This window comes from Zonotrichia albicollis, chromosome 6 (assembly GCF_047830755.1).
Source record: "Zonotrichia albicollis isolate bZonAlb1 chromosome 6, bZonAlb1.hap1, whole genome shotgun sequence".
NCBI lineage: Eukaryota > Metazoa > Chordata > Aves > Passeriformes > Passerellidae > Zonotrichia > Zonotrichia albicollis.
In genome coordinates, this window is record NC_133824.1 from 19,185,285 (window position 1) to 19,199,189 (window position 13,905).

At 36.3% G+C, this 13,905-nt stretch overlaps 1 protein-coding gene across 7 annotated transcripts in view; it reads right to left on the reverse strand.

Moving 5' to 3' along the window:
- The window catches only part of NPAS3 (neuronal PAS domain protein 3), a 597,300-nt gene that overhangs the window by 49,804 nt on the left and 533,591 nt on the right, over nucleotides 1-13,905 (reverse strand). For all 7 annotated transcript variants that reach the window (XM_074542694.1, XM_074542697.1, XM_074542696.1 and 4 more), the window contains one exon: nucleotides 4,724-4,842. In XM_074542694.1, coding sequence (XP_074398795.1) covers nucleotides 4,724-4,842 — 119 coding nt within the window. The remainder of the gene's footprint in view (nucleotides 1-4,723; nucleotides 4,843-13,905) is intronic.

Consider the following 13,905-nt stretch of genomic DNA (forward strand, 5'->3'; position numbering starts at 1 on the left):
AAAATAAAAAAGTGAATAAAGGAAGGAATAGCATGAAAAAGACTCGCAGTAGAACCATGAGAGGCATAAAATTTCAACAAAAAATTTAGATTTCCATCTTCAAAATTGTCAATCAGAGAATTCTAACTTTATGATTTGAAATACCAAATCTGAGAGTACAGTCTCAGAGGATGTTTGATTTTAAATGAATTTGCAGAAAGACACCATTGTCAAAAAAAAAGAAATAAAGAATTCATGAGGACTACAAGACTAATTTGTGAAAACACTTTTCTGGAGTTTTAAGTATTATTTAAAGTATTTTGATACATCTCATGCAACTGATGTATGAGGTATAGCTAACCAAACTTGCATCCTCCATTACTGAACTGCAGAAATTAGATGTGCAACAAACCATCCAAATGTCTAAATGAAACTTACCAAACCAATTTTTTTAAATATAGCAATTTACTTATTTTTATGCAGTCTGTCCACTGGAAGGGACAGCCTGAAGGTTTTTCAGGATGTCTTTAATTCTGCTTATGGGTCTTCAAGATATTTACTTGCCAGCTTTGCGGGAGATGGAGAGGCAACAGGTGTTGGTTATACCACATTCAGAGATTGCCACAGTGCCAGCAAAAGCACAAGGCAATATCCCCATGTTTGCTTATCCACTCCTGTAACAGCTCATAACGAGAGTGCTGTTCCATAAAGCAGTAGAGGAGTATGCATGGATATATATCCTAGCACCTCTGATGAGCTGATGAGCTGGAAACAGCTGGCAGCTACTGACTCTGATGCTGCTTGATGCTTTGACTGCTTCTTGAACCTCTTAGTTAAGCTTTGTTCAAGAGAACACTATCAGTTCATGAAAGTTTGAACAAAGAAAATTCTAGCATAATCTGATGGGCAAGTAAACATGACAGAACAATAATAGGATACTGTAGAGGAGTAGAAAATTTACCACTGGACCCGAAAAATATAATTTTGAATTAAAATTAGCTTTGACATATGATTGAATAAGTCAGACAGTAGAAAAATTGAAGTTGGGAAAACTTTTAAGTGGGCAGAACTGTGACCCTCAAAGGGAGGAAAATGAAAATAAAACCAAAATGAAGATAAAATCAAAATTAAATACAAAACCATATTTTAATGATGAAAAAATAAATATTGAAAAAAAAGTAAAATTAGTTACATTTTCAATGGAGAACAAATAGTAATTCTCTCCAGCATGTGTCTCAGACAACAGCTGCAATGGTAATACATTCTGAATTTTGCAGTGAATGGAATTATAAGTTTTTTCTTTTTATTTGTTTTCCATGTGTTTTATCAGTTGACTGAATTTTATTTCACTGTTTTTAAAGATTTTAAATTTATTAACTGAAAAATTAATAACTCTCTAGTACTGAATATAAACTCTTTTCCTGCAGACCTCTGAGCCTAAGACCATTAAGAATAGGAAATTCTCATTCAAGGAGAGTGATAGGGAACAATGAAAGGGAAAGAGAGAGGAAGGATTAATCATGTAATCACTTTTCCACTTACATTTTTAAGGTAATATAATTCATGGAAAAAGGCCATTACCTCCATCTTTACGCGTAATTCAGAACTAGTTATATCAGTTCAGGAAGGGACTATAAACAGGTTCATCTCATGTCAGAATTGTCTAGAGCAGGGTTTCTTTGAGGCATACATATGTGTTAATTTATCAGTCTGCTTTTTGTTACAACATTTCTTTTGATAGAAAATTAGTTCTGACCAGATCAACCTGAATGATTAATCAATTTTATTCTTGGACTGTTTTCACTTTTATGTGATTGTCCTAAGGCAGGGACCACTCTGACAATTGACTAAGCACCTTGTGGACTACCTCAATAATTTGCTGTCTACAGGAAACCTTCACCAGCAGTACTCAAAGCAAGGCAAAATGATGATGTAGTTCTGAGCTCAGCAAGAGTTTGGATCAAGACACAACTACTTCACAAAGATGAAAAAAATTTGTCATTGCTGGAGGTCTGAACCCACGGGGAGATGAATACCTTTGAGAGAGCTAAAATCTGACTCATACCACAGACAGTTCCTAGCACACTGCTCCCAATGAAAGGTGGTATGCTGATTCAGGGGGGGTATCCCTGAATCCCCTTACAAGAGCTCCAGGGAAGGTGTTAGCAAAGAGCCCTTGCATTTTACAGATGAGAAATTCAGTGCTCTGTTGTACTCTGAAGGTGTGAGACACTGGTTCTTTAGTGGGCCTGCTCCACCAGGATTCCCTGCAGGAAGTCTGCTGCCCATGATCCCAGCTGGCACAGTATTTCCTGACTAAGGGCTGAAGGACTTCCAGGGATCTCTGATGCAGAACTTGGCCAGCTTTTTCCAAGATCTTTGTTAAAGTTATGCGACTATTCTTCCCTGTTGATAATTTCTTACAGATGTGCATCCATAAAGCTCATGAATTTTTCTTTATTTTGGCTGTGAGTTTGTTCTAGTACTGGACTTTTAGAAATCAATTACCAAGATTCCTAAAAGTGACTTTTACTACAGTGGTTGGGTTTTATTATGCTTGTTTGATACACCAACTGACAAGAATGTTGAAACATGGCAGTTCTGAAAGCTCAGTTAAAAGGATATTCACTTGATCCAAATTTTCTAAAATAAATGTACTATTTTTCTGGGGCTTGCTGTGGCCATGGATAATGGTCCTTCCATAGAACACAGAGCGCCAATAACCAAGCTTTTGAAAAACTGTAAGAGTGCAATTCATATTGCTGGACACAGCTAAATACTGCCAATCCTTAAAAACATCAAAAAGCAGAAGAACTGCACATCTATTTTTACACCTGCCTAGGGCTTGCACACTGTTTATGCAATTTTACTCAAGCTGACTTGCCTCATGAAAAAATTTGGAAAACTCCCAATGTTTTATTTACAGGCAGTTTTGTTGGCTTTCATACTTTTTCTTTTTATCCATTAATTGTGTTCAGGAAAATCTGGCTATAAAATATATCAGATCTTTCAAAACTAATTTTGCTGTACTTGTGACACCTCAATTGTGGTTTTAAATGCTGCCATGAGGCATTAGAAATTCTAAGAGAAATAAAATTGTATTTACATGATAGACATTACCATGTCTTTTGAGCCAAGGGTCTACTGTGAATTTTAAAAATTGTATTGTAATGAGTAAAAGCCCCACCTTGTGAAGCCAGCTTATATGTCCTGTTCTGATGCTGGACTAAAATTAGATTGTCAGGAGTCCAAGAAAGAGAATGACAGAGTCATTCACACATCTTACTTTTGTTCCTACCTACATCTGGAAAAAAAAAAAGTGAGACTACAAAATCCACATACAAATTCCCTATGTTTTACCCATTATTATTGCATCAAAAATATCCAGCAAAGTTCTCTATCAATCAAACTTTGTCCAAGCCTGGTGGACTATACCTAATAATGACAATTAGTTTAACTTCAGTGACCTGAAAAAACAAGATCTCTTCCAACCTAACCATTCTATGGCTCCATGATGTGCCAATTAATTAATTAATTAATTCATTTATTAATTCTCCTTCTTCCTCCTAAGACACTTCCGTGTCAATACACTTCCTGGTCTTGTTATCTTCCTAGACTTGCAAGCATGAACAAGTACTCAGTGCATTCTTTCAGCTGTTGACAATTAAATAGGACACAGATCAAAAACCTGTGATGCCTTAAGAAACCATTGCTTTGGACTTAAAATTTCTAGCAACAACTTTAATCATCTTCACCCAGAAACCATCCAAGAGCATGATTCACAGTCACTTGCTTGCAAAGATATTTCTGCTAGATTTTTACTCCTCAGGTAGCTACCATAATGCTATATTCTTAGAGAATTTTTTGGGAAAAGTGAGTTGGGGAACTTTACTTGAAAACTTCTCTAAATCTTCCTGTAAAAACCAAAACAAAATGGTTGTGAAAGCTTTTAAATGAACTTTCACAAGCAACTTCTTTAAATACCCACACATTCTCAGACTTACTTTCTTGCACCACTCTTTTATCTTGTATAAAACTTAATGGATGACATATTTCATTCCACAAGTTGACAATGTTAAAAATGTGCTATTCCTTCTAGTTTTAGTATACTGCAAAGCCAGTGATAGCTACAGGCGTTATGAGCGATATACAACTGAAGAAAAATGAGATTACTGCTGATAAGGAACAAGAGACTTTCATATCTTAAAAGACTCTGAAATCCAGCAAATATGATCCCCAGCAGCAGATGCCCCTCAGACAGACAATGAAAGAAAAATGGTGGAAAAGTACTCAGTGTGGCTCATTGTTTCCTACAGCTGGAATGGCAGAAAAATGAAATAGCATGCTGCCTGCATGAAGAAATCCTACCTCTCTGGGAAAAGCATAAACCAAAAATTACTAACAGTCTTACAAAATGAGCAGTAATTTTTCCACTGTGGGAAAAGTGATGTTACTCTGACTCACCTTCTTTGGTAAAAGATACCTTTACTTTGGAAATGTTGCTCTTTTGAAGGCTATCATGCTGTTATCATCAACATTTATCATGATAATGATCAATTTAATGGAAGTGCAGTACAAAAGCCAAACCTCAGGCTGAAAATATGTATTAATGATTCTTTAACAAAAGGAATGAGATATATGCAAATGTGAAATAGCTCCTCTCTCTGTCTATTAAGGTGCTCCTGGAACATGAATGAGCATAATTTCAAGATGTCAATATTTCATGTTACAGTGCAACCCTTACCTTGTATCCTGATGATTTGATATGCACTCCTCGCTTGGTCAGTGTAGATTTCATTCGGATGAAAAAAGAGCGCTCTAGAGTGTTGTCAGTGGTTAGCAAACTGGGGTTTGTAGATTCCACTAGGGAATAGAAAAAATACATATACACATAATTTAGATTTTATACATCCCTTCTAAGCTATTTTTCAGGTGCAATCCTTGAACTCACTAAAAATAAATGACTGATGGATGCTAAGAGTGTTGTAATCAATTTAACTCATTTAGAAAATGTTTATTTAGCAAAAAAGAAATTACAAAAATATACATATACTCAGTATGTCTCATTTTCAAGTTATTTTTCCCATAGAATTTTTAACATAGATTTGTCTCATTAACTCTTTCTTGCCCAATTTAGTGATGACTGGAGTTGGAGGGTATGTTGCTAGAGTGTATGACATTGTTTTAAAAACTGTTTGTCAGTATTTTGTAAAAGGCAAAGTCTCACTTAGGTAGCAATTCTCTCCTGAAATAGGCTGCACATTCTGCAGATTTTTATTCCCTAGTCACTCCTCAACTGCAGTGATACCTGAGTCAGTGCTGGATTTGTGTGCCTTGGTTTCCATATTACTGAAGCTAAATTAGGGCCTTTATTATCAATAAAACATTAAACAACCTGAAGGCAAGAATCTCAAGTAAATGACACATATTATTATTATTGTCATCATATCATCAATTATTGGTGATTAATTAGTCATTAATGAAACATCTTTCTAGTTCAGCTGAAGGGATATTGTACTTGCTCGCAAATAAGTATAGCTCTCACCTGCATTTCTCCCTCCCTTAACTGCAACCACTAAATTACTTAAGACTCAGTATAAACCATGATAAAATAGCATCAGCACTGAGGAATTCTTTATACAATCTTTACGATTCCTAAATTTTTAGCCCTGATAATCAATTTATCCCTGAAATATTTAATGGGAAAATTCTGGAGCAGCTTACAACAAACAGGTATTATTTGATATAAAAGAAATTTCAATTTCAGTGAGGAATTAACATGGAACAAAAGAAATATTTTGAAATTGTACTTCTGTTGTTTAGGAGAACCACAAAAACTGCTAGTAGAAAGTGTTTAAGTATTTAAAATGCCTTTGTTATGCAGTCAACAGAAGTGCAAAAATTTGTTTGTGAGCTAAGGATTTTATTGAATTGTCCTTGATTTAATGTGGTCAACTTGTCTTGTGTTTGTGACATTTCAGCTCTGTTGTGATAACTGACAACAGTGCCCCTTTCTTTAGTGTGTCTCTTAAGATTTTTTTGTTTTAGAGAGCATGAATTTGATGTCATTTTAAATGTACAGCTCTTTATCACTCGAGGGAAAAGCAGAGCCATGTTATATTTAGTACTTTCATTTCTTCTGATTAAATATGAATTACTATGAAATTTTTCTCATCATCTAACACACCATAATACGCCAACAGCTTTTTAATACACTGTATAAGCACAAACTTCTGCTCTAAGAGTTTAATTTGCCCCTCTAATCCAATCACATCAACCTTATTTCTCTTATCAGAGATTCCCATTTTGAATTAAATGAGCTCATTAGTTTTAATCAAAAGCAGAGAGATCAAAACTTAAACGTAAATGCTTTAGATCAGAACTGTCAGTCAGCCGTGCAGTTCTATTTTACTAAAACACAAGATCAGAGACCCTTAGAACCAATTTTTTCTCGTAAGGGATGCCAAGAGCTTGAAGATGCTATATCCTTTTTTTTTTCTCCCAAGGACAGATTATACATTTAAGGTTAGACTTAATTTAGAGTATTTTTTTCATCCTGGTGGAAATGGGAAAGTATGCCATTCTGCTGTTGTCTCTTTCACATTTATTGGTGCGGGTCCTTGGAGACCTGAACAAATGTGAAGCCATCACAATCCATGCAACAAACCTGTCCTCAAAAAATTCAGCTCTGTTCAGCAATATCACATAAGAAATAAAACTCTAAAGGGAAAGATATTTTTCAGGGTGTGGGACAGTGAAACCCTGAAACAGCAGCCAAAATCATCAGGATAGCAGCACTACTGGTAAGGTGAGGATCATAATTAATTATTATTTTCATTGTACAGTACAGTGCAGTAGTTAAAGAGTACATTAAGAAGCCACAGCATGGGTGCTTCCTGCTGTGTGAAGAAATGCTAAAATCAGCTTAACAAGCATAGTTGTTGTAGTCCAGCACATTATACTCTAGTACAGGCAGTTAGTACAATATGTCCTCCTGTGTTCCAATGGTAATTACCTAAACATACAGAATTAAACACATGATATCTTTTGCTCAAAAAAAGATCAGGCTGTAATACATATGCAATATTCCCAAAAAATGGAAATTGAAATTTCTCTTTCATACACTGTTGAGTGAAAGAAAGGATAACACCTGACATACCATAAAATGTACTTGGCATTAACATTTTTTAGGCTCATTTAATCATATATCATAAGATTCACATAATTTTGCTATTATTATACTATGCATAAATCTATACATCTCTAAGTGAACATTACAAAGTGCACAGATTTTATCCAACAGACTGGAACAGTGTCATACAAATATGTATTCTGAAGTGTTTGATTTTCTTTAACAAAAAGTATCTGAGAGTGTATGTGTGAAATGGGATTGGTTACCAAAAAGTCCAGAACAGCATTTTGAATTTCTCTCAAGAGAGAACCATTAGGGCTGATAGTGCAAATCTGCATTCAGAGATGCACCCATCCACGGTAGGTACTGTAACAATGCTGATGGTGATTATGCATGCAGGATTTAAAAAAAAAGATGTGCACAGAACAGCTCCATCGATGTCAGTGAGATTTGCACAGGAATATTTGGAATATGGTCCATTATGAGTTCTCAGGAGCTGGTTTTAAACATCTGTGACTGAACATTTTCCATTTTTTTTTTCAATTATGTCAAAGCAGACTTGCAATCTGAGGAATATCAGGATGAAACTCTAGAAATTAATTTTTGATGAAAAAAAATCTAAAACCTTTAAACAGTCTGAAATAAACGAGGTCCACTTGGCTTGATACTGCAGAAACAAAAGGCATCTTTTTACACTGAAAAATAAGGCTTCTGGCTTGAATTTACTGAGTTTAAACCTACTGTTGAGTTACAAACTTCTTAAACTGTGAGTTTAGAATGCTAATTATGTGATAAAAGCCAATGCTTACTGCATGTGAATTAAAGTATTTTACACTGTCAGAAGTATAAAAAATAAGTCTGGGTTGTCTTTGCAAAGCAGGTAATTGTGTACTCTGTTGGGAAAGCACTTGCCTTTGTGTGCCCTTAAACATCTTCAGCGGATACTACTAAAGGAATAAATGTCTTCTCTTTCTGCTCCCAAAGCTGATAATGCAGGATGAGATTTCTAGACACAAGGAATGCATTTTCCATTTCAAAGGGAACGAAACTGCAATCTACTGTACCCATATGGAAGTCTCACAAATGTTAAAAAGCTCAAGTAAGAGCCACAGAGGCAAATGGGAAGATATTATGAAAGAGCAGCCAATTCACAAAACTGTTTTGTTATCATCTTAACTTACTGAGATTGGCTCTGTTGGTCAGAGCATGGTGCTGGTAATGCCAAGGTTGTGGGTTTGATCCATGTATGGGCCATTCACTAAGGAGTTGGACTTGTAGGCCCCTTCCAATTCAGAATATTCTGTAATTCCGTGAACTTCTGTGATTCTAAACATTTCTTTGTGAACAAACCCTATATCCCTGATCCCTCAACGGGCGTTGCTTTGGGAATGATCTTGGCCCCAGACCCCACAAACCAGCCATGCATTGTTTAACTTCATGCACTGGAAAAGTTCTTCTGGTTCTTCTGATGGCACATAAACATGGTCATAGCTGTCTGGAGGACTGAGCTCCATGGCTCTCATCCTGCAGGGATCTGCAGAGGTACTGAACACCTACACTGACTACTTTAATGCTATAGAGCAAAACAATGTAAACTAATGCAAATAATTGCTCATACACAGCAATAGCACAAGTACTGTCCCTATGAGTGATGCACAAGCACATTCAAATTTAGATAAACAATTTTTCCCCCAGGAAAAAAGAAGTTCCACATTTGATTTATGTCTTAAATAACAAAAAGCTGCTACAGTAGGCTGAATAATGTTTACCAACTTCTGGGCTTTTTTCTTGACAAGCATTAAAAATAATTGAGAGGAGAAAAATGCATTTTTGCATGCCAAACAGAGAAAAGATAGGCTTCTCATTCTTAGGAAGAAAGGAAGTTATAGAGGGAAAACCAAAAACCAACAAGGAATTTGAGATTGGTGAAAAAAATTACCTTATGTTTTAACATAAAGGATTTTCTGGATTTTGTAACAATTTAGGAAGGTTTCACCTGGCTTTCATTTCACTTCCTTGAAAACATATGTCCATACATTTTTAAAAGGACATTCTCAAACACCAACTATACAGCCAGCTCTTAAAAGAGAAACAAAAAAAGCGAACATACAAAACAGTGAGAAAAAGGGAGCTCTTTTCCTGTTATCTTCTACACTTGCAAACCTCCTCTCACATTTTCTTAAAGGCTTATAAACCTTTGCATAGGGAACTGAGAATCATTATGTTCAGATGAATTTATAGGTAATATAAATCTTTCATTTTCAGTTGCACTAGATGCAGATTTTAAATGTTTCTCTTTTTTCTGTGCAGTTTATTGTCTGTAACCAGGCATTAAAAGACTAAGAAAATTTAACCTTGATTACTCAACTGCCTTTAATCAGAAAAGTGACTCTCAAAAAATCACTATTTGCCAAGATCATTCTCAGTATCTTACAGATCAGATTTGATCATTTTATAAACTAAAAGATAGATTATCACAACTACTCACCCAACAAATAAAAGAAAAAAGCTACAAGTTAAGACAATTTATTTCCAATAAGTGCAAGTTACTATACTTAGCAATTGTGCAAATGAATGTTTTAAAATGAAGTGGGTTCAGGCTGATCACAGGCTGAACATGGGCAAGTAGTGGAAGCTAAAATTTGTTCTAGGAAACTGCTGAAGATTCCTGGGCTACTTGGATGAACCACTTTGGCTTATTTGTGGACACTGGGAGCCCACCTGGAGACCAACTGAAGAGCACAGAGTAAATAACTATATAGCAAATTCTATAGGTGCTCTCTTGGTCTCACCAGTGTGCTCAGCATCCAGTGAAATCAAGGACTATATGAACTACTTATTTAACATTTTGGGTGGCAAAGGCTCACTCACTCTTTCAAAGCAATACTGTTTCTAAAAGGAGGAATAATATTTTTGCTGTAAACTGTCCCAGTTAGAAACAGGAACTTGAATTCCTGAATGACCAGATTTGGATCTGAAATTCATGATACTTTTAGGGGACTGGGTAAAACTCATAAAATTTCTGTTTTGAAATTTGCTGTAAAACTGAAGAAGTCAAGAATTGGACTGGATTTTAGGTGACTTAGTTCCATTCTTTCCTTTATATGGGGGGAATAATACTGGAAGCTGGATAAGGCATCACTCAAAAGGGGAAGATTCAGGACAGATCTTTAAAAAAAATGGAAAGGAAGATGACTTTTTATAAAGAATTTATATCTAGGTAATGTTTTCAGACAAGATAATAAACTTGACTTTGTCACCCTACCTCCAAGATTAAGACAATACACTTTTCATGACCTATGGGCCTATTAGAAATTCAAAGGCATATAAACTTTAAATGCTATCAGACTTCTGTTGAAAGGTAGATCTTGTAATGTTTTTTATTAATTTTTCCCCCCTACTCTTATCTCTCCAAATTTTCCAGATCCAGCACTGACGGTACGGTCTATTTTGCAAAATCCTTAATTTTTTGCAAACAATTTGACATTGAAGCATTATATGTAATATATTTATTTCATTTCCTTCACAATTTCTAGAGAGTATGCTATATATATTTACATCTAGAGATATGAATATTTTTATAATCACTGTAATCACTGGCCTATGGTCCACATGGATGGTGGACACTGTTAAGCTTAGATATTTGTTCGAAACTGGGAGAACAAGAGTCTAACTCAGATATATCCAAGTTTTTTTTAATGTGATACAAGTCCAAGCAAAACACAACTCAGTGAAGTAGCAGTGAATTCAGATACAACAGCCAAGGAAGTGAGAGAATGTGTTTAATATCTGATCTACTTGCATATTATAGTTTGGGCACAAAAATGGCTGGCTCTGCAGAGAAATAAGCCATGCTTTGCAAAGTTATCCTGTAGTATTATATATAATGAGCTTACCCTGTCTGCTTTTTAATTTAACTATGCCCAGGTACTGACTATAGTTATGTAGGAGAAACTGAAGTAAAAACTCAGAGGCAGGCATTTAGTATTATCAGAGACATTTTTGAATATTCTATTGTAATCTGAACTACCCTTATTGGACTAATAATCACAGAACCACAGAAATGCTAATCATAAGATGGTTTGGGATGGAAGGGATCTTAAAGACTGTCTAATTCCCACCCTCCTGCCATGGGCAGGGATACCTTCCACTAGCCAGGTTGCCCAGAGCCCATCCAACATGGCCTGGAACACTTCCCATGGATGGGGCATTCACAACTTCTTTGGCAAATACAGCGTCCACCTTTCTCATAGTGAAGAATTTTTCCTAATTTCTAATCTAAACCAAATCTCCTTCAGTTTATGACCACACCCCCTTGTCCTGTCACTATATGCCCTTGTAAAAACTCTCTCCAGCTTTCTTGTAGCTCTCTTTAGTGTCTGGAAGGCTGCTCTAAGTTGTCCCCAGGGCCTTCTCTTCTTCAGACTGAACAATTTAATTCCCTCAGCCTTTCCTAGTATGAGAGGTTCCACCCCACTGATCATCTTGTGTCCCTCCTCTGGACTGTGTCCCATGCCCTTACTGCACTGGGGCCCCGGAGCTGGACGCAGCCCTGCAGGTGGGGTCTCACGGGAGCGCAGTAGAGGGAGAGAGTGCCCTCTCTCGCTCTGCTGGCCATGCTGCTTTGGATGCAGCCCAGAAAAGGGTCAAGTAATACTTTATTTAATGCCTCAAAGCTTTCCTTCTTGTGCATTGCCTTCTATTTCTTCTTCTTCAGCCTAGGAATGTCTTATCAGGCTATTGATTCCCAACATATGCAATTTACTTCCCACGTAAACTTTATCCCACAGAACTCTTCATGTATCTGGTAAAATAAAGAATGAGTTAAGAGCCAGGACAGAGCTATAAATAAAATATTGCTAAGATAAAACTATGAATAAGATTTTTGTTACACTATGACATTGAAAGACAGATTTTGCAACAAATTTTGGTATGTCAGTGATCTGTGAAAGACACTGAGCTTTTTTGTTTGTTTGAAAACAACATGATAAAGATTTGTTATAAATGGAGCTAATCATAATAGGAAACCTTAACTCTGAAAAGTGTTTGAAAATGTTACAGTCTACTGGGCTTCAATCCATTATCTGAACACTCACAAATGTACCCATACTCATCCAATAGACCAGAACAACTCTTGAAGAGCTGCTATGGTCTTGTGAGTGAGTGGTACACAAACCATCCTGTGTATGAAGCTCAAACCTTCCCCTATACTTTTACATCTAAGGTTAATTTATTTTAAACAATGGAATAAATAATCTGACCTGACCTGGTTTCATATGAGGTCTCATATGAGGTCAGCAACACTCCTACATTTTCAAGGTGTGGTGAAATTCCCAAAGAAAATTAGGCCAGTGATAGCATTTCCTTACTGTTTACTCACTTTGCAGTAATCCTAATGAAGTGTGAAACAGGACACACCCAATGGACAGTAGAGGTCCTGATATTAGGAGAGTGTAGTATCATAAACAAGAGTACATCTCTCCTCTGTTAAGGAATGTTTATGGAAAAAAAAACCCTGGGAAATGAGAAAACAACAAAGGGAAAAAAAAAGGACACTGACTAATTTTGAGGGTAAAAATTTCACTGAATTCCCCAAGGGCTTTATGGTCCTGTGAGGAACAGAGGACTAGATGTTTAATCTCCTTTGAGATGTGGCTGGTTTCCACAACTTAAATGATCATTATTCTTGCTGAGAAGCTTCTTATAAACAATTTTAAGCATTTTGTTTCAGCACAAAGCTGCCATTAAATGCTGATGTTGCTCCCCCTCTTTCTTGCACTAGAAAACTGAGGGCATTTTTTCTTTCTTGCTAGTTTTTTTGCTCTTGCCTAGTAACTTGTGAATCATTAACTGACACTACAGAGCATAGCTGTGAAAATAACTGTGGTTTAGAGCTGCCAATAATGGCCCACTAAAGTTCCTTCCCAGCACATGGCATAAAAACACCTCCAACAAACATTAAAAAGTCCCTTCTGATGTTGCTTAACATTGCCAGCCTGCTTGGGCTTAAAAAGCACAATAAAGAGGTTGCTTTCCAGATTTTCATATGCCAAATGGGAGGTGATTTTTGGTGAAGCTTTTCCCTTAGGGAAAGGAGAGCAGCTGAGTTACCTCACACTGCAAAGTTGATGTTTGGATGATCCCACTCTAGGGAAACATACACAAGTGCCACAGTCAAGCTGCTACTAGTGGATTTGTCTGTACTAAGCAACTAAGCAGTAGGAAAGTTCAAGAGAAAAAAAGGAGCATCATAAAGATACTCTTTGGGAGCACATGACATCCAGCAAAAGCCATTATGCAGCAGCCTGAGTATGCCAAGGAACAACAGTATGAATACAAAAAGTGAGTGTTTGAAGTCTTAGAGGAATTCCTTGAAAATATAGCCACTTGAGGAATCTATTTCTTCAGAAAATACCTTTTGTGCTGCTGGGATATTTGGGGGATTCTATTTTCAATACCTGTGTTCTGGATCTAGTGGAGCAATGCTTTTATCACGACTATAAAGTGGTTATGAGGCAATTCCTCATATGAAACAGTCAGTAACAGTGGAGCTTTTTAATGACAAACATGATGTCAGACAAAGGGCATCAGGACTTAGTCTTTGTACTACAATACAAAATAACAATACATAAACACCTTTGTGAAAGCAGCTTGAAACCCCATGTTTTCTATTAAAAAGTCATGTTCAATCTTCACTGTTGATAGAACAGAATAGCTAACACAGAGAACACTGTATATCAGAAAGGTCAATAGTTATTATGAGCTACAAATATATTTTTTTCCATCCTTCAGGC